The 21,083-nt window shown below is 31.9% G+C and overlaps 2 protein-coding genes across 2 annotated transcripts; one reads left to right on the forward strand and one right to left on the reverse strand.

Moving 5' to 3' along the window:
• Positions 1-3,818: 3,818 nt before the first annotated feature.
• On the reverse strand, positions 3,819-7,817 carry LOC145562798 (signal peptide peptidase-like 1). The gene is made up of 4 exons (XM_081623198.1): positions 7,711-7,817; positions 5,890-6,820; positions 4,907-5,101; positions 3,819-4,108 (listed from the first exon to the last, which is right to left on the reverse strand). Exons 2-4 carry the CDS (start codon positions 6,568-6,570, stop codon positions 3,992-3,994), a joined length of 993 nt encoding a protein of 330 aa, XP_081479324.1. The 5' UTR covers positions 6,571-6,820; positions 7,711-7,817; the 3' UTR covers positions 3,819-3,991.
• Positions 7,818-11,617: 3,800 nt separating this feature from the next.
• Positions 11,618-20,184, forward strand: LOC145562797 (pectin acetylesterase 9-like). Its single transcript, XM_081623197.1, has 11 exons — positions 11,618-11,920; positions 12,045-12,127; positions 15,017-15,146; positions 18,218-18,297; positions 18,423-18,509; positions 18,615-18,739; positions 18,838-18,955; positions 19,052-19,129; positions 19,217-19,322; positions 19,410-19,558; positions 19,841-20,184. The coding sequence occupies exons 1-11, from the start codon at positions 11,782-11,784 to the stop codon at positions 19,946-19,948; spliced, it is 1,203 nt and encodes a 400-aa protein (XP_081479323.1). The 5' UTR covers positions 11,618-11,781; the 3' UTR covers positions 19,949-20,184.
• Positions 20,185-21,083: the final 899 nt, after the last annotated feature.

Genomic DNA, 21,083 nt, shown 5'->3' on the forward strand with positions numbered 1-21,083 from the left:
CCATCCGATCCCCAAGTAAAGAAAACTTTACATTTTGATTTTTGTTTTTCCTCCATCCATCCCCAAGCGTGGCACCTTGTTCGTGCTCTGGAGTCTATGTTAAGGAAGGTAATGAAGGCCAAATATAACCGTGATTTCCTTGATGCTTTTCAGTCGCCTAATTGTAGCTCCTCAGTCCTCATAGAGGAGTATATGGGGATCTTAATCTTTGATAGATGAAGGGATAATTTGAAGAGCGGGGATTGGGCTCAACATCAACATATGGCTTATCGGCGTCTTGAGGATACTCTTCCCGAATTTCAATAACGGCAAGAATTGGAATGTTTCTTGAAAATATTGATCTCATGAACCCTATGTCCCTTATATTAATGTTTCTTTATAATTGATGCAGTGAATCGTGTCCTTTTTTGTCTGGAAACTTTTCTTTGAGCATCTTCTCCCATTCTTCATGAAGAATTAGAGGTTCTTCATGAAGAGCAACTGGAGGGTCTGCTTTGGCTAAGCTTATTCTGTAGTTATATTCGATTTGACGAGTTGTGGCTGCAAAGCTGCACTTTTCTGTATATATATATATATAAATAATAATTAAAAAAAATAACAATAATAATAAATAAATAAATCTAAATTATAATTACAGAGTCATTTAATGAGGTTTCTCCAAAACCTCAATCCTCAACTATCATGAGTTTTTTTTATTTTATTTTTTATTTTATTTATTTTTTATTTTTTTTATAACCTCCCATTAAATAACTTGCATCATTTTTTTAAAAAAAAAATCCATCTTTCCTACGGATTATTATCAAATAAATTAATTAATTAACAAATATACATGTTACATGTATACCGTGCGCTAATTAATTAATTAACAAATAAATTAATAAATTAATTTATTAACAAATAAATTAATAAATTAATTTATTAACAAATAAATAATAAGTTAAAACTTACGCGGAAGTTGTTGAAGCGCAGGTTGAAGAATACATATATCAATATCATCCCATATGTATTTGGCTTTAGACATTAATCAAGTACAAAAAAATATAACAATTGAGTAATAATCATTCCAATTGTCTGCAAATATTCAATGAAATTAACAAAGATAAGAACACAAATCAAAGTTATTATACTAAATAAACTAATAACTCATAAGAACACAAAAAATAAATAAATTGAAAGGAAAATCTCCAAGTCAACCACCTATAATAGCTACTTAAAATTAATTTTTGACTATGATTAGCAAGCAGCATACTAATTAAGTTAATGATTGTTTGTTCTCTTAAAAAATTGTACTTTATTGTGTGGTAATGGAAATTTATGAACAAAATACATGTTTGAAGGAAGAGCTCCATCAACATGATAATGAACCTAAAAAATCCTATTACATACAAATTGAATACCATTAACAGCAATTTCAATTTATGACACTTAACAAATTGTCATTAATGTCATCATTATGTTCTTACACCCTTAAACTCAAATGCATAAACATATAAGCTATAACACCTAAATACTTCTGACACAAAGATATCAAAATCACATAGTTTTCTTAACTCCATATGAAAAGCCAAATTTACATAGCAAATTCAAAGAATGGCAAAATTAAGTCGTAGTAATAGTGCATTACATGTTAGTTAAAAATTCCAAAATATAGATATCAATTTCAAATTTGGATTGTGAGCTTTTTTTTTAGCCCACAAACAAAAAACCAACAAAAGCAAATACCATATTAATTAACATAATATTGGAAAAAAAAATTTAAAATTTTGACAGATTAAAGAAATTCAGAATTGCACAAAATTATAGATCTAAGTATATGAAGTTCACCTAATAGAGAATTTTTCATTCGTGAGTTAATAAAAAATTAACTCTTGACACCAAAATCATTATACTATTTGTTTCATGTAGCAAAATCATTATTCTACATGAACTTTTTTCATCTAGCAAAAAATAAACTATTTGTTTGGTATATAATTAGCTTCTATAACTTTTTTAATTGTAAATATGGCTAAATTAGTGTGTGTATTTGTAACCCAATTAAGCTGTATTGTTCGTATTAAAATGATTTGGCCAGGAGGTCTAGTCTTTAGATTAGAGTAATTACTTTTTGCAGAGTTCTGAAATATGATGGATATTCTACGGTACCATTTGAAAAACGACAACAATTTCAAATTTTCAATATGTTTTTTTTAGGGGGCAAAAAAATAAAATGAAACAAGTCAATTTAAGGATAAAATTGGAAAATTAATTTTTATAAATGCGTCATTTTACGTGCTAAAAATTATCACAACTTGTGTGACATACACAAAATGAGTTATTTTTTATTAAAAATTTTCCAATTTTGACCTCAAAACGAAATTATATAAATTGAACGAGTTTTTTTTATAAAAAAATGATATTTTATATTTAGAGGGTGGTATTGAACAATTATCATGGTACTCCGTATAACTTAATAATTCTATTTACGTCTTTTATTGTAACTTGGGTACGGTAGAAATTGTGCTCCATTTCAAATTATTTGTAATGATTTGACATAAATTGTGAATAGAAAATATTTAATAATTGTAATAATTTGATACGAAGGTAGTATTTGGAAATTCATGAAGGTCATTAGGTTAGTGCATTTATGGATGTATGACACTCGTTTCTATTTAACATTCCAACCTCGGTCAATTTGTGTGCACCTTGTGAACTTATCAACATCCAACCCTTTGTCCCTCTTTGTTATGAGAAGTCTTGCAAACTGTGTAGTTTATATTGAATTGATTATTGATAATGCTGCTTATATGTGACACAAATAATTAGTTATGGAGTATTTTAATTGGTTATATTATCTTTGTTATTCAGCTCTTCATAATAAATTTCTAGTTGTTGTGTTATGCTTTCACCATTCCGCGGTGCCAGGATCAAGAATCGAGCTTGTAACTTGTAATTAGCTCCCTCTCCTATATATTCAATAACACAAATACACATTCGACCTTGTAAGTTGTAACTTGTATAAAATGAGTTATACTGTAGTGAAGAAGATTTATTTTTAATAATTTTTGAAACTTATGTTCTCTTGTTTGCAATTAATATGATTTTAAGTTATCTTTGGATAATACACTTTTTGTATGGGTTGATCACAATTACCCATCTTAACCTTACACGTGATATTTTTCCATATTATCTATTCCCTTTGTGTTTTATTAAGTGTTACACTTATTACACATGGCCGTGTTTCAATAAGGATTACATTTTAATTTTTTTTGACAAAAAGCTACATTTTAATACGGAGTATTGTATTTTTCTTATCTCATAGTTTTCATCCAAACTCACTAATACCTTTTGTTTATTATTATTATTATTTCTTTACTATCACATTCATTACTTTTTGAGAGAATAGAGTGAAATGTGACAAGTGCATACTCTCGATCCCCTTAAAAGTTGTCATTATGTACAAATTCTATTGCAATAAGTTCGCAAACTTGTCCAAAAGTTAGTATCATATACATACATGGCTTTTCTTCTTCAAAAAAATAAAATAAAAATACATACATGGCTATTTTGCAGCTTTACAATCCGCTCTTCCACTTTATTGAATGTGAAATTTGGAGGATGTGAGCTCGTAGATTAAGTTTGGTACGGATTATTATCTAAATAAGCTTCACTGTTAATAAAACTCGAGTATGATTGAGAATAGGAGTATTATCTAAATAAGCTTCACTGTTAATAAAACTTGAGTATGATTGTGAATAGGAACTCGAACTTGAATCCATCAAAAAGTCAATGTCATAATTGTAAGTGTTAAAGTCGAGACCATGAATACAATAGTAGTGTACTTAATGAAGAATTAATTCAACAATTTCATTGATAAGAGATAATCAATCTTTTTCCATACAACAGGTGGTGTTTCTAAGAAGCTAAAACAGAAGCATTACTCGCGCCAAAAGTATCTTTACATTTACCAAGCCCTTAATCTGAATCGTTTATACTCTGAAATGGATTCAAGTAATCATACTTCAACTGAATGAGCTTTTTCATTCAAATTTGGTAGTGAACCTTCCCACAGCTCTAGCAGCTCATTTCTAAGCCAAGAGATTACAATTATAGGACCTAATGTTGAAGGGACCTGCATCAACAAAAAAGAGAATTTCAAATCAGAATCGAGTGCTAGTAAAAAGGCACATACATCGTATAAGTTGCCTTGAAGTATATACCCTAAAGTTCAAAAGTTTTCAACTTAGCGGCAACAATCTTTTGTCTCCACAACAACCACTACTACTACACTCTTGAGTCTCCAAAGAGTTCAAAAGTGATTTCACTGAATTGTGATAGCTACCACATATGTATATTCCTAGGTAAAGAGGAAATATGCAAAAGAGCAGTTTCATACTTTCATAGCATAATGTCAAGAAATATTTCAATCCATCACAGCCTCATTTTGACATTATAAGGTTGAGGAACCTCTCCCCACACCCACATCCTTCTCTCTTCGGGAGAAGATGATTGTTTTAATTTCTAATGAATGAATCTCAACTAACTAGCACAAAATGATGCCAAACTACTTATCAGATTTTCTAATTCCTATAGAGAGACTACAATATGCAAGTTCGCAACCATAAAACCCATACAAATATCACCCTTAAGCATACCAAATCAGCAAATAGAATATTTTTGATACAGTGATGTAATGTAATATAATATTTTAACGTATAGAAACTCCATAATTAATTGATATTAATTAAGCTATAAATAAAACATCACATAATCAGAAACATGAATCAATAAACCTATAATAAGAAGTTACCAGCCAGATAAACATCTCTTTCTAATAAGTACAATCACATCAAGCATATCTATGATGCAATTATAGAACCATGCCTTTATACAAATTTCATATGTTCCACCAGTATAAAAGTAACCTTACCAGGTACAAAAGTGCTGGCTGCGGTGAATGAGACAAAATCCCAGCAGCCAAAGCCGTCACAAGGCCGACAGCATATCCAGACGTGGCGTACCATATATACTTGTGCCCTCTAGAGGAAGCAAAATCAATCGGGTTGACTGCTCTCTTTCTGTGATCAAAGCAGAAAACTAATGCTAAAAGCATGGCAGGGATTGCCTGAAAAACATTCAAATATAGATTTAATTATTTAAATGCAAAGTTCCTTGAAAAGAAACAGAAGAGAATTCGGTTGCAACAGAGAAGACTCAAGCTTTGCTAATGATGAAGACAATCAGAAAATTTCACACTATTGTGCATACACCCAGTTTTCCTAAAATGTTACCTATGACAACTCTAGTTACTTTATCAAGTAGAAGCATCTTGTTGCATTTATAACTGGGCAGGATCAAACCAGCCCTGTATAAATAGCTGTTTAGCTTGGTAGTCAGCGGACACAATGCCAACAATGTAAATTAGCATTAGATGCATCTCTGGATAATATGTGCCAAGTGCGTTTGACTTATTCAACAAAGGATTTCATTGGTAAAGGACTGCAAGTGAATTTTTTTCATGTGACAAAGAATTACTAGCAATAGAGAAGACTCAAAGAGTACACAAAGTTGTTGACACCTCAATACACAAAAACCAGATGCATGCTAAAGTTTAGACGAGATAGCTATCAATAGACAACCTTGCTTAATGATATTGTGATGACCTTGCACATAGGGTAGCTAACTCTAGCCATGAGAAGAAATGCATAGAGCAATAAAAGAAAAGTGTATATACATCTACGCATGATCAAGGCCTAAAACCAGCAAATAACAAATGTTCTATTTTTTTAAAAATTCCAAATCAAAGTATTTCAAGTATAATAACTATTAATTTATCTCAATAATCAAGACTAAAAATTGCATGTCAACCACTCAATCACTGAACTAGCAAGTTAAGTTGAGAGAATGCTATACCATGTCTCCTAGTCCAAGCATCATGAAGTCTGCTGCATGTTCTCCTGGAGTGACTCCACCTAGGAGATTCCTAGGGAAGACAATCTTCACCGGTAGCTCCAATTTTTTAGTAATCAACTGCAAACCTGGAAGACTCAAACTATTTGCTACAGTATGTACGGGATTAGATGCCTGCTGAGTTGCAACGGAGACCATTACATTGGCACCAAAGAATCTTTCCGAGTAGAAAACCCAAAAGATGTCGTACATAAATAAACATGCAAGAAGCATCGCACACACTTTAATGTTTGGAAGTCGCACGTGACTTACAAAAGCAACACAGATGGAAATCCCTAACAAATTGTTCAATATCCAGTGACCAGAAACAAGCCAAGCTGCCACTGTGCACACACACACAACCAAAAGGAGCCCTTGGGTCCTGGTAATTGACTTGGAACAACACCGTGACACATATGGGTCAGCCAACCCAAGTTGCAACTTCACACGATTGACGTATGGTGATAGGCAAAAAAAAAGTGAGGAAGCAGAGGCAATAGCTGTAAACCCGGTCAAGATTTGTGACACTGAAGAAAACAAGTAAAACATCATGATCAAGCTGAAAGAGCTCATAATTGGGATCATAAGGGCTTGAGACCTGTCCAAGGTAATTGATGCTTCAGACAAATCACGATTACGCTCCATCTCTTTACCATAATTTAGAGCTCGAAAAGCAGAACCAAATGTCACAGCAACTGCGGTTATAATGAGAGTAATTGGAGCGGGCTCTAACAGATACAAAAGCCTTCACAAAGATTCCATAGCTTACTCCACATGCAAAACCTTCCACTAAATCTATCAAAATTTAACTTTACACAGCTAGAATTAGCAAGATACTCTTCTGCCAAAGCTGCAACCTTTCTCCGGTGTTACTGGACCAGAGAAATTACAAAACCTGAAATGAGTCAAAATAGGTAAAAATCAGATCCATTCCAACCAACAAGCACCACGACTCCAGAAGAAGATACGAGTTCAGCGTATAAGCAATGATACTAGCATTGCCCAAACACAAAATAGAACTAGATACACTACCATAACGATTCCCTGATCTCTACATTTGGAATGAGCAACCAAGACTATTACCAAGGCAATATATTGAACAATTAAAGCAACTACTCCACAAACATTCTTTTAAACTTAAACAGCATACTTTAATTATGAGACTATGGCATAGCAAATAGGCAAACCTATGGCCATTCACCTCGATATCCATCAACTATCATTAAATTTCCTTTTTGTGGTTAATCATCTACTATCATGGTTTAATTAAGTAATTTGTTCCCTTCATTGCCAATATCCCATTGCAACAAATTCTCAGTTCAAATAATACGGAATTAGAAAAAATGAGAAAATGCTTAGCGTTTTCACAAACCCCATTTTCATCTTAATCCTGTGCGCTCTTAAATTCTACTAAATCAAACATTACAACAGGATAAATCATCAAATTCCACATTTTCATCAAAATTACACTTTACAACAACAAATATCAAAACCCCACAAATAAAAAGCAACTGATAGTTACAAACATTAATTGCAACATACCCAAATAAATCATCAATTACTTTTTAATTGATCAGCAGAAAGTAAATTATGAAAGCAATTACACTAAGAATTGCAATTCAAAAAATTAAAAAAAAAAACCCAATTAATATTCATCAATTTAATCAAAATTAAACAAGAACAAATACCCAGATCAGAATAAGATGGGATCTTTAAGTTTGAATGTGAAAATAATAAATTAGAATTGATGAAGATATGGAATTTAGGGTTGGAAATTGGACTAACCTTGGACTTGAAGGGAGATTGAGGAGTGAGTGGAAAAAGTACTTACTATTCTTGGGACATGGTTTTAATTCGATTGACCAAAAGTAATCCGAATTTGATATGTGATTGATTTTTTGCAGATTGGTCCCTCATCTTCTGATATTTGTAGATTTTGTCCTCATAAGCCCAACAGGTTAATATTGTGTGTTTTAGGTTTGGGTTTTGCTGGAGTTTATAGTTGGGGCCATGTATAGTGGGTTAACGCAGGAATGTGTTAATAACTTACTAGTAATATGGATTTCAAAGTAAGGTTAGGACAATCTTATTTTAAGACTTTCAAGTTTCAACATATACCATATTATCATGTCAAATTGTCAATAGGTCATCTTTTCACTCATTTTAATCCCTCACCTCTATTTTTTTTTTCTTGTTTACTTATTACTCCGTGGTCGTCTGCTCATTATCAATTTACCAGTTACGATTTGCATTAACTCAATTTGCTTTGGCTCATAAAATGTTAAATTGTCTTTGAAACTACCTATTATTGACCTTGACTCTAACCTGACTTGTCTAACGACTAGATTTTACGTGTTATTTGTGAACATGACTATATCATTAAGGGGTGATTGGGAAAATTGGGAATAGGAGGGAATTGGGAAGATGGCGGGGAGAGATTTGAATATTACAATTCCAAGCTTCTATAACGCCATTTTAATTAGATGGAAAGATTTTAGTATTATTTTTAAAATATTCCATTAATCATTGAGCTTTACAATATCCTCATTATTTCTCCATTCATTTTCCATCATCGCTAAAATTTTCAAACAAGAACATTCAGGTTTATAAGTCTGATTGTAAAAAAATGTTATAAATCAAGGGGCGGTAGGGTCATTTAATAAATGAGAGATAGCATAGCTTTGTCATTACCTGATAAATGAGATAACTTTGTCATTTCATCATTTTTTACTCCATAAATTTTATTTATTTTTTTTAAAAAAATAGGTGATTGATTTACAATTACCCTGAATCCCTGATTAGTTGATTGTAAGCCCTTTTGTAAATTTTGTTAAATTTCCTATGGAACATGACAACTAAAGAATTATACGAAGTAATCAATTATCCAATTTAAACCACACATATTATACATGATTTCAATTTGAAAAATATATGGCCCTGTTTGGTGGAAAGCTGAAGCTGATTGAGTTAGCTGATTTTGACTAGCTGATTTTATTAACTGATTTGACTAGACTAACTTATTGTATTAACTGATTGTATAAAAGTGTTTGGTAAATAGCTGATTACTTAAACCTGTTTAAGTATGCAAAATGACCAAAAAGGACATTGACATATTTAACTTTGAAGGATTAGTTATTTCATAAAAGAAAAATTACATTATAAACTCTGTAATGTTACAATCATTTTTATGAAATTGAAAAATTTTATGTTTATTAAATTAAACCTGTTTCTTTCTTATCCAAAAAAAAAAATTAAACCTGTTTCTTCAAAAAAAAATAATATATATCTATCATAAAAAAATCAGATTATTAAAAAAAACATGAATGATAACAATAATAAAAAAATAAAAAATAAAAAATCAGATTTATTTGGTTTGGGTTAAGGATTTCGAAAATTTTGGAGGAGATAAGAATTACTAAAAGTTAGATTAAAACATTGTTTTTTTATTTTTATTTTTATTTTTTTATTTTTTAAACACATGACCTATAATTAAATATACTAAAAAAAAAACAATAAACAAAACAAAGAAAATTAAAGGAAAAGATTGTTTCAAAAAAAATAATAAAAATTAAGGAAAAGAAAAATAGAATTAGATCTACAATGGAGTATGTGGAGTGGAGGTGGGAAGAAGTGAGAAATGAATTGCAGTTGCAGGGCTGTATGTCATAGGGCTTAATCAGAACAAGAGGGCAAATTCGTAATTTAAATCACCTAATCAAATAAGCTTTTTGGGAACGTTGCTAATACCAACGTTTTGTAAAAAAACTTATTGAGGTAAATAAGCTCTTCCAATAAGCTTGCTACGAAACACTAGTATTAGCTTATTTGATTAGTCAATCAGCTAAAGTTGACCATAACTAAAATCAATATGACTAAATTATGACTAAGTTTTTCAAAAATTATAAAATGAACAATTCATCAATAAAACATGAATAACCTCACTAGAATTGACTTGTTATATGTCTTGTTCAATCTGTTAACCATAGTCATGCGTCAAAATTTCTAGTACCCATAATTTGTGCTAAAGTCTAGCGTACTAGATTCTACCCACCCATATCTTGGGCTAGAAATATTGAAGCGCTCTTTAACTAATCAGAATATTTGTCAAAGTGTACCAAGTTCAAAGGTAAGCGACAGTCACGGGACCAACTTAGGCAGACCTCAATTCTCCAACCAAACCTCCCTATATTTTCTTTTAGTTTGTTGTGCTTCAAATTCAATCAAACTCCCCATACTCAATTACTTCTACCAAACACCACCTTCACTATTTTGTTTTATTTTACTAGACTAGAACTAGAATTTACCTGTGTTAATGCACGGGATGACGGTATATAGCTGCAAAGGAAATGTTGGAGTGCGTTTATAGAATGTTATCTATTTGTTACTTTTTTAAAAAAAATGGAAAGAAAATAAAAATTGAGGATCAAGGTTTTGGAGGATTATGGTTAAAATTCAGAAAATTAATAATCTTATGATGAGATATTATTATACATCATAGTTACTCGATTCTTTTATCCTACTACAACTTTTTTTTTTTTTTTTCGGCTAATAATGTACAACTAATATTACCTCTGTTTCATGTTAGTTGCAACTTTGAAATATTGTATATTTTACAAATAATACTCCAAAATTACAACTAATATAAAATGAAGGTGGTAGATCATTAATAAATTCTTTTAATATTATAGAAAGAAAAATATGTTGAGATTAGAATAATTAGATAAAGTAACTTAAATACCCATAGATATACTTGGAGATCAATCATGGGTGCACGTGAAGTTCTTGCTAAAGGGGTGAGGAAAGCAGTTGGTAATGGTTCTACGGTGCATATTTGGAGGGATCCTTGGGTTCCCAACCTTCCAAAGTTTATGGTATGTAGCAACCAACGATTGGAAGAGGGTGAGCCTATTTTTGTTCGTGATTTATGGACTGATAAATGCTGGAATACTCAGATTCTTGAGACTCGATTTTCTTCTGTGGAAGTGAATGAAATTTGCAATATTCCGATTCCAATGTTTGACAGAAAGGATTCTTGGGTGTGGCATTATACAAAGGATGGGAAATTTTCAGTCCGAAGTGCTTACAACCTCCTCACTGTGGAGCAAAAAAATGGCACGGCCTCGAATTCGATTGCAGGAAGTAAGGTGGACTGGTCTATGGTCTGGGATGCTGAGCTTCCCCCTAAAGTAAAATTTTTTGCTTGGCGTGCAATGAAGAATGCTGTTGCTGCTAGGCACAGTTTAGCCCAACGTGCAATGCCTGTTGACACTACCTGTCCTATGTGTGGAAATGATGTTGAGAGTGTCTTTCATATGTTGATACAATGTGGAGAGGCAAGGAGGATCTGGTATTTTTCTCCGTTAAGGTTGCAGGTTGAATCTTTTGCTGGTGACACCTTCGCTGAGTGGTGTGTTGCTGTTAGAAATCAGTATAAAGATCCCCACTGGTGGAATCTGTTTTGGAGTATATAAATTTCAATTAAAGAAAAAAAAAGCTGACGAAAAACAAGAGTAGAGACGACACAAAATGTACAAAAGTGAAAAGTTAGAGGCTCGATCCCTGACCATCAATCATTTTCACAACAAACGAAATTGGGCCCCATCTTTTTCTTTATCTCTTTCTTCGCTCTCCCTATATAAACCAGCACACCTCCATTTCCCCTCCATCTTTCCTCTCCCCCTCTTAACAACACTCTTGCTTATCCTCCTATATCGGGGGCGGAAGAGGTGGTATTTCCAACTCGTTCATTACTTTGGCGGAACTTGATTTTATTACGCCCCGTCTTAGCCCGGGGCTTTCTATCTAGATTCTCACAACACATACATTGTAAATTTGTTTATAACGTCGTTACGAAAAATGGTGGCGTTACGGTTAGTTGTAGCTGTATTGTTGCTGATAACATGCGTACCGTGGTGTGTTAACTCGCAATTACCACATCGACTAGTGGTGGGAATGACAATGGTTAAAAATTCTACTGCTACAGCTCTTGGAGCATGTAAGTCGTTATTTTCAAACAATATTTGAAATTACATTTTTACCCTTATTGATTATTAATTTTCATTAATTATTAAGTTTATATAAGTTAATTAAAATGGTGTGATTTAATTATGTGGTTGAAGATTGCTTGGATGGGAGTTTACCCGGATATCATTTTAGCAAAGGATTCGGTTCTGGCGCACGCTACTGGCTTTTGCAATTTGAGGTAATCTATACTTAGTATTTAAAAACACAAACCAAAATTGACACATGTCATCATTCTTTCTCACCTTTCTTTATTCATTCTCCCTCCTTATGTTTTCAAAGAAATTCTCTCTTCATCTCCCCCTTTATTTCTCAATAACTTTTATATTTTGTAATCTTTATTTTAATTCAATAACAAATTAAATTTCCTAAACCTTCTCCTCTTCTCATTATTCCATCTATCAATTCAATTTATTCACATTCATAATTTATTTCTTTAATTTGACCCCTTATCTTCCCCCTCTTCTTATATAAATACAAATTTTCAATAAAGATTTTTTCACACTCATTAAGTTTCAAAAACTAAAAAATTAGTATATCTCTCAAAATTCTATGTGAAATTTCTACAACAATGAGGATGATGATTGAAAAGGGAAATATTTAGGTGGCAAGAATACTATGGAAATTCCATAGAATGACATTGTTTGCGTGTCATGGGGCTTTAATTTTGAAGATATTAAGCGCAATATAAGAGACATATATTGGTAAAGCTAAAGAAGAATATAATGTCTTCACATTTGATGTAAAAATTGTAAATTATAATAAGTGTTTCGTATTTACAAAGTAGTTTTTTATACAAATTGTTGATTAATATATCATGCGATAGAGATATGATTTTATGATTTTAAGCCATTTTTTCTACAACTATTAGTCTATTACCATAAATTCATAAAATATTATAATATGTCAAAAGACGATAAAATAAATTCATTCAAATAATTTGTAAAAGGGTTTTTTTTTTTTTGTGACAAGATAATTTGTAAAGTTTCAAATAAATATATAACTTAAGCATAACCCGTGCGTAGAACGGGTCCAAAAGCTAGTTCATATTAATTCTACTACAAAGTCTATAATAATGGTGGAAATTTCCATTAACTTCGTTTTAGTGATTTTAGCAATACATAGGATTATAGGAATAATTGACAAACCATAATATTTATTGTATTCATATACATTTATTGAAAAGTGATTTTACTAATACGGCATTGTGCAATATGCCTAACATTAAGCTTTAAGTCGAACTAGTCAAAAGTAAATTTTCTATATACGCACGTACTCCATATTAGTTTAAAAAAATTGAATACTAAAACTCGGGATTATGAAAAGTTAATTATTTGAAAATTCATTTGGTATTGTATAGGTTGATCCAATAAATTAACACTAGAATGTAGAGATTCTTTGCTTTCTCTTATGTCAAAGTCACTTCTTTGGTTATTGTTGCAACTTTATTGCAGTTTTTTGGGGCAATCTGAAACGCCCTCAAAAGAATTAATTCTCCTGGCTTTTATGTGAAAACAAAGTTAAACAAAATGTAAAACAAATGTCAAAAAAGAACATTGAGTAGTTAAACCAGTCGTTGCACGCCCACTTCCTTTGTTTCTATCATTTCCGAAGGTCACGGCTTTAGAATTGCTAATAAAGTTTGCTAACATAATTTGCACATTTTGAGCTTCTGACTATAGTCCTATACTCCTATATAATATGCTCCAAACACGGAGTATTATTAACTACTGGGGAATTTTACTTGCAATGTTAAAAAGGTGGTCATGTTTGTGTATTCGCCTTGGCACAAGGCAATGCCATCCTAATTTGATGATATTGCGTATCTTACTCTACCATACCAAATTTTGTATTATTTGGTATATGTCAATGAAAACAACAAATCTATTGTTATTATACTTTCACGGCTAATCCACTAAGTTAGAATTATTTATGAGATTGTCACAAATCAATAAAGTCGATTTGAAAATAATTTAGTTTTGTAGTAGTAACGTGTAAACTTAAACAACTCAGTAATTGATTGTATGATACATACGGAGAATTCTTCTTCTAGTTGGACTCACTCACACTCAAGAGTCAATGTTCAGTAGACCTTAGATGGACCTACTTGCACGTTAAGGCCAGTTGGGCATGCATGCCCCACCCTTTGAAGAAGAGCAATGCTTAGACACTTTCAGAATATCACAAAGATATATACGATCAACTAATGTAATTTGGATAAGGTTTATGAATAATGCAAGGTATTAATCTAAATGACAAGTCTTGATTATTGGTACGATCCAGTAAGTCATTAACATATAATTAATCTTATTTTGTTAGATATTAATCATATAATTGTACAATTTGTATTATCTAGTGAATGAATAAGATTGTACTTCATTCACTAGATAATACAAATTATACAATTATATGTTATAATTTGCGTGTATTAATTGCACTACATATCGAATATTGTGGACCCGCCGCCATTGATCCAAAGTAATGGCTGCTGATGGAATAATTGCATTCCTTTGTGGTCAATTGGTAATAAAGGACTAGTCGATTTAATTTTCAAGTTGAAAAATGAGGTTGTCTACGTCTAATGGTCAATAAAAGTAAGTGTAACTAATCAAAATGCACCAATCAAGATCAATAAAGATTATAATAACTATGGGTGAACAAATTCACTTTCAATTGTAATGATATGGAATTAACTAGAGGTTATATTTTAGGTTAGAGAATATATAATTCCAATAATAATTGAATTTACTACATGAAATACGTACAAAGTTACATTAATGATACAAGGTATTGATGCTACTCTGTACGTTGTTAAGATCTCATATAGTGATATAGTCGATTTAGTTCTTTATGTCCTTGCCCGTAAATAGACCTTCATGAATTATGACTTTCAATTAATTGAATTGATTATTAATCGTGATACGTTGTGTTATACAAGTACCGTCGTGTGACAAGCTCGATAAATGATAAGGAACCAATGAACCATGCATAACTTTGTACGTACATGTGATGATGCTAGCTTTGAAAATAAAGATCACTAGCTAAATACATATGATGATGGTTTTGGTAGGGTGGTGGGTGGTGCAATGATGTTGAATCATGTATGGAGAGGGCTAAAACTCGTCGTGGATCCACACACTACATGACTAAGGTGGAAGCCTTTTCTGGGATCCTAAGCAACAATGAATCCCTCAACCCAGGTAGATTCCTATTTCTTTATTTTTTTAAAAATTACTTTCTTGGTTTTTAAGATATGCTAATTTTCTGTTAGGCACTTTCGGTTAATATTTCTCTCATGGGTCAACTTTAATTATGATGATCTCATTACTTCATTAGTACTACGAAACTTGTTCATGAAATCATGACGAAATATTAAAATTTAACAAATTGATGCTAGCAGGGGATGATGATCTTCATTGAGGTATATAGGGGTTTAAATATATATGAAACAAAAAGAATGTTGTCTAAATTATGAATACATTCACACAAGTTAAGTTACTTAAGCTAAACTTTTTAACCAGAGATTTATGGTTTAAACCTTGCTCTTTATACTTTTTGATCCAAGATCCGCCACTGAATATTAGTAATATTTTATTTTTCATTCTACGACAAACCATAGAAAAACAATCTCCTAGGCCCTGGCATTAATTAATGAAGTACTATAAAAATTTTAGAGGTGCTATAGGCTATATTGGGATAATTTTGATACGGCTGGCCTAGCTCAACACAAGCACACAACCAAGCTTGGACTAGTTGGTGCACTATCCAGTAGTCCACATAGGCGGGTCATGATGGATCACTAAGCCTAGTGCGGTCCATCCAAGCAAACCCGACTTACCCCTTTGGCCATCTCTACTCATACTCTATGAATCTTTAGAAGGAAGGAAGCTAACTAGGAAAGAAACTAGATCAAGTAAGAACGAAGTACTTGTGCAAGCAAACAATACACGAGACGACAAAGTGGGATGGCCATGTTGATGCAAAGTTACAAACTAACAAGACAGGACAGACTGGAAATTTGTCTAATTATAACAAACAACGTGTGCAAAAGGTGACATTAATCACTGTTATAGTACATGATTTAACTAAATTACTTTGATTGCTTTAAGACGTTCTTGACATTGACTCTGCTGCTACTATAGCATTGGCCATGATTTATGTCCAAAATCTTATTATCACTTGTATAGTTGTATGTCGATTTAGGCCAGAAATTCAGTGTAACTTTGTGTGTGTTATAGTTTGTGCCATGTCTATGTTCTGCTCACCACGTTATATCATTTGTCCCTTTGCTAATTTTAGCCTTTTCTATAATAATAATAATAAGGTCAGAATTCAGAACATGAGTTAGATTTGTATAGTACGGAGTAATTAAAAATGAATAATGATCCTCCTTTTTTAATATTTGTTTATGTTTACCTAACATGTTGACCGTATCTCTATTTTAACCCACATCAAGTATATTTTAAGATGTTATTAATAGGCGACTTTCTAAATTAAGTTGAAATTTAATTTTACTAATCTTACCTGACCACTGAAGTTTGTAGCTGTATTTACTAATTTCGATTCATAACAAGCTACCATGTTTGAATCTTTTTATGGAAGAAAATAAAACAAAAATTGTTGTATCGATTGATATCTTGTCGTTAAAGCCACATATATTGTAACTCACCATTGGAGAAGATTGTAGCTGGAATATGGTATAGGACACGTTGATGTTGCAATCAAGTCAAGTTACAAGTTGTCTTGCGCGATTATTATTGGAGATTCACTTAGAAATTCAGAACAATTGTAACTGATATTTGTATATTTTAAACTTAGATCTAGTTTAGGTTGGCCTTTAGCTAGGTTATCAAGTACAGGAATCAAAACTGTGGCTTTTTAAACAAAAATAAAGAATTCCATTCTTAAAGTAGGAAGAGTATTAATTTCCTTAAGGTTGCATCCCAAACGAGCTATATTACGAGTGGTATAGGTTTGGAATCATTCAAACTTACGACAACCTCATCAGAATAAGGTAGAACGGAATAGACAAATACAAAGCCTTCAAATGTTGGTTTAAAGAAGAAAGCAGTAATAAAAACAGAAACTCTGTACTGAATATTTTTGTTGCTTTTACCCTTCCAAAATGTGGGTCAGTGAGGATATTAATTAATAAGGTCCAAATTTGAATGAATCAAACTGTAAATACAAAATTTCATAAAGATCATGTTTATTTTATAAAAATCAATGGTTCAGAGTTCAGACACAAACCTATTTTGGTTACCCCCTCCTTATTACATTATTGACTTTTTACTTGCAAGTTATTTTGATATTTTTGGACCTACTAGTACATCATTTTCCACCTCTCTTTGTTTTAGTTGTTAAAATGTCACCCAACTTGAATTCCCTTACACTAAAGTTATTCGTTATCTACATAATTGGGCTCTCTATTTTAACACTTTACAGCTTGTTTTTAAATGACTTTTTCCACATTTAAAATTTGTATTTTGGTGTATCCACATTTCCAAATTCTAGTGATTAAACACTTACATATACCATTGAAGAAGTTCAAACCCAAGCCATGTATGTTATACACACTTTTTCTCTCCAGAATTTCCCCAATTATGCAAGTAAAACATCATATTTCGAATTCACACCTACATATGCCTGATACTCATAAAAGACGCCTTTGTATTTATGTATGAATAAAATTACTTTGTAGTATTTTAAAAAGAAAAATAATCACCGGCCAAGCTAGAAGAGTTAGTTTAGTTCATGAGTGTCTAGTAGATAAATTTGTATGGTTGTTTGAGAATCTCTAGGATGAAGTATCAAACAATGGGATCTTTTCTTTTATACTAACCTTGTCTTATGTACGCAAATTGCAAGTATTAAATTATCCTTATATTGTAATAACTTTTTTTAAAAAAAAACCTATCTTAACAATATTTACTGATCTAGTTATGTAACTTATGTATGCCTTCCTCTGAAGTTGCTATAATATATTAAAAAAAAAAAATAATTTCGTCATAATAGCCATGTGTCCCCTGCAAAATGCCTGCCGAAAATCTTTATTCGAATCAAATCATATTCGTGCAATATGATCATAGTCCATTTTCAATGTTTTACGTATATATAGGCTAGGTCCTTGTTTAGACATGTTCTATGTGACTATGTGAAAAAATGACCTGAAGCATAGGATGTGAAAGTGATTTAATCTTAAAGAAGCTTTGTTTAATTTCGCGCTATATATTGATTCAAAGTTTGCTTCATATAACATTATTGACAACAGACTTCTACAATTGGAACCGCGTCAAGCTAAGATACTGTGATGGAGCTTCCTTTGCAGGCAATTCCAAGTTTGACAATGGGGTATACATACTTCACTTAATGGCTTGGTCTGATCTCTTTTTAGGACCAGTCTTGTGAGGGTTTCAGAATTACAGTATTTAATTAGCTGTTCCATTTCTCTAATTGTGTATGTTAACATTGGACAGACCTCAGTGCTTTACTTTAGAGGGCAAAAAATATGGCAGGCAATGATTCTTGATCTTCTTCCAAAAGGGTTGGCACATGCAGAGAAGGTAGATTTCGATAATAATATCATGATATCAAATGTAATTATGTAATAACCTTCTTTAACACCTTGCGAAAATCATAGGCATATGACATCTGTTCGTACTCTGCAGGCTTTGCTTTCTGGTTGCTCTGCAGGAGGGTTAGCAGTGTTCCTGCACTGTGAAAACTTATCCAGGTTTCTACCAAGAAATACTACTGTCAAATGTTTGAGTGATGCCGGTTTTTTCTTGGACATGTAAGTCCTCTCTTCTACTCATGTCCAACAAATTTTTGCTTATTGTTTTCCTCTACCCTATGTTTTCCAAATTTTGATCTTTGTCATTGTTCTTGCAGAAAAGATGTAGCCATGCATGAAACAATTAGGTCCTTATACCATGGTGTTGTTACACTGCAAGGAGTAGAAGAGAATCTCGACAAAAATTGCACCAGTTCTCTAGTCGATCCTAAGCTAGTATGATAATACAAACTGCTTGATATATTCACCTAATAATTTGCATTGAGCACATTTTAAGGTTCTGGACTGACATGTTTCTCAATTTTGTTTCAGTGCTTTTTCCCACAACATGTCTTAAGTTACATTAAGACTCCCTTTTTTATCTTGAACACTGCATATGATATGTGGCAGGTATTTGTTATTTTCTACTTCTTTTAGCTCCTGCATTCCTTAGATTTATTAAACTCAGGTACTAATGGTTTTAATTTACTTTGGCAGTTCCATAATATCTTGGTACCATCTTCGGCTGATCAGAGAAAAGAATGGAAGTATTGCAAGTATAATGTATCAATTTGTACTGACAGTCAAATTCAGAAACTACAAGGTATAAATCAAAGTGCTATCTTTAGGTTATGATGCAAAAACCAGCCATATCATATCATGGACTTAAAATTCGGAACCTGTGTTTCAGATTTTCGACAGGAAATGCTCGAGGCTTCATACTCTTTCTATACACATTCAACTAGTGGAGGAATGTTTATCAATTCATGCTTTGCACATTGCCAAAGTGAACAACAGGAAACTTGGTTTGCTGTTGACTCCCCTAGATTGCACAAGAAGGTACTTGTACCATCTTTTCTTCATAATTTATTTCTAACATATGAATTCTGGTTGTTAGTACATTGTTTAACTACAGAGAAAGTGTCATTAGTTGAGATTGTGGATCATGCTATATGTATATACTCCCCTTTTGTCATAGAGTATTTAAGGATCATGCATTCATGCTATATTTACTAACATTGCTGCTTAATAGAGTATGATATTGCATGTTTTAGTTTGTATATGTTTCATTCCTTGAAGCTCAACTAGTCAACTATTAATAGTACTTTGTATATCCTGCAGACCATTGCAGAGGCTGTTGGCGATTGGTATTTTGAACGAAAGGAGACAAAGCTGATCGATTGTCCATATCCTTGTGATTCTTCCTGTCATAATATTATACCAGCATAGACTAATATACTCAGGGAATCATCATAGGACTTATAGCTGAAGATTACATAGCCCAATTCAATATACAAAAGTTTGATTTATTTTTCTGATACAGAATAGATGAAGTAATTCTTTGGTGTACACATTCCTGTAAGATAAATTAACTTGTACCCATTTCTTAAGATATTCAATCACAATTCTTCTAGTTCATACTTGTACTTCAATGTTATTATACCTGTTTATCAGATCTATCTGTTTCGCAACTAAAGACTTCTTCGTAAAGATCTATTTGTATTTTGTACCCATATCACTAGTGAATTGCGTTGGATTCTTTTGTGTACCGATTTGAACGAATTGAATATAAATGGCATGGCATGGCATGTATACTAAACATATAGTGTTACAAGTTCCAACTCCCAAGTTGAGCAAAGTACTAGTGAAGGCTTCAAATAATGCAAGAAATGCATTTGTTGATCTGATGCTATTAAGGATGCTCTTAGATAGATTCTATTCCACAAGCAATATACACGGTTATCTTGCATTCATTAGTCTATCTTTTGATTTTACTTTGATTAATTCTAGCAGAATATATTCTTTTATTTTGTTTGTATAGTACTTTCTGCCTAGAATATTTTGCTTTCGTTGTTATTCTCATGTATGGATATTGTACGATTTAGTCTTTAGTTTGAATACAAAGTATATAGCGCTCTAATCCCCCCTTTCAAATGTCTCAAAAATATCACATTATATATAATTGATAACTATGATAAATCAAGTTAAATTAGGCTAAATAGACCCATTAGCTTATAAATTTTACACGGCTCATATACTGCGCTATCAATATTATTATTGGACATAGAGTTGTATTCTCCATTGCATCACTGTTTTAAGGTCCTACTCATTAAAATAAGACTAATCAAGAAAAACTTGATGCGGAAGCAATCATCTAATATGGTGAAGATTCAAAGCGTGTTTTTTACAACCTAATCTTTCACTTGAAATTTTTAGGCTTTAAAAGTTTTAGTTATTAGGATGTTCCTTTTTTAATGACTTAATCATGTTATATAATTATACGGAGTATTAGGATAAAATTAGTTGTTGGTTACAAGATTAAAAAATAAATTAAAAATAATCTATCTTATCATAAGATATTACT

Source organism: Chenopodium album, chromosome 10, assembly GCF_948465745.1.
Source record: "Chenopodium album chromosome 10, dcCheAlbu1.1, whole genome shotgun sequence".
NCBI lineage: Eukaryota > Viridiplantae > Streptophyta > Magnoliopsida > Caryophyllales > Amaranthaceae > Chenopodium > Chenopodium album.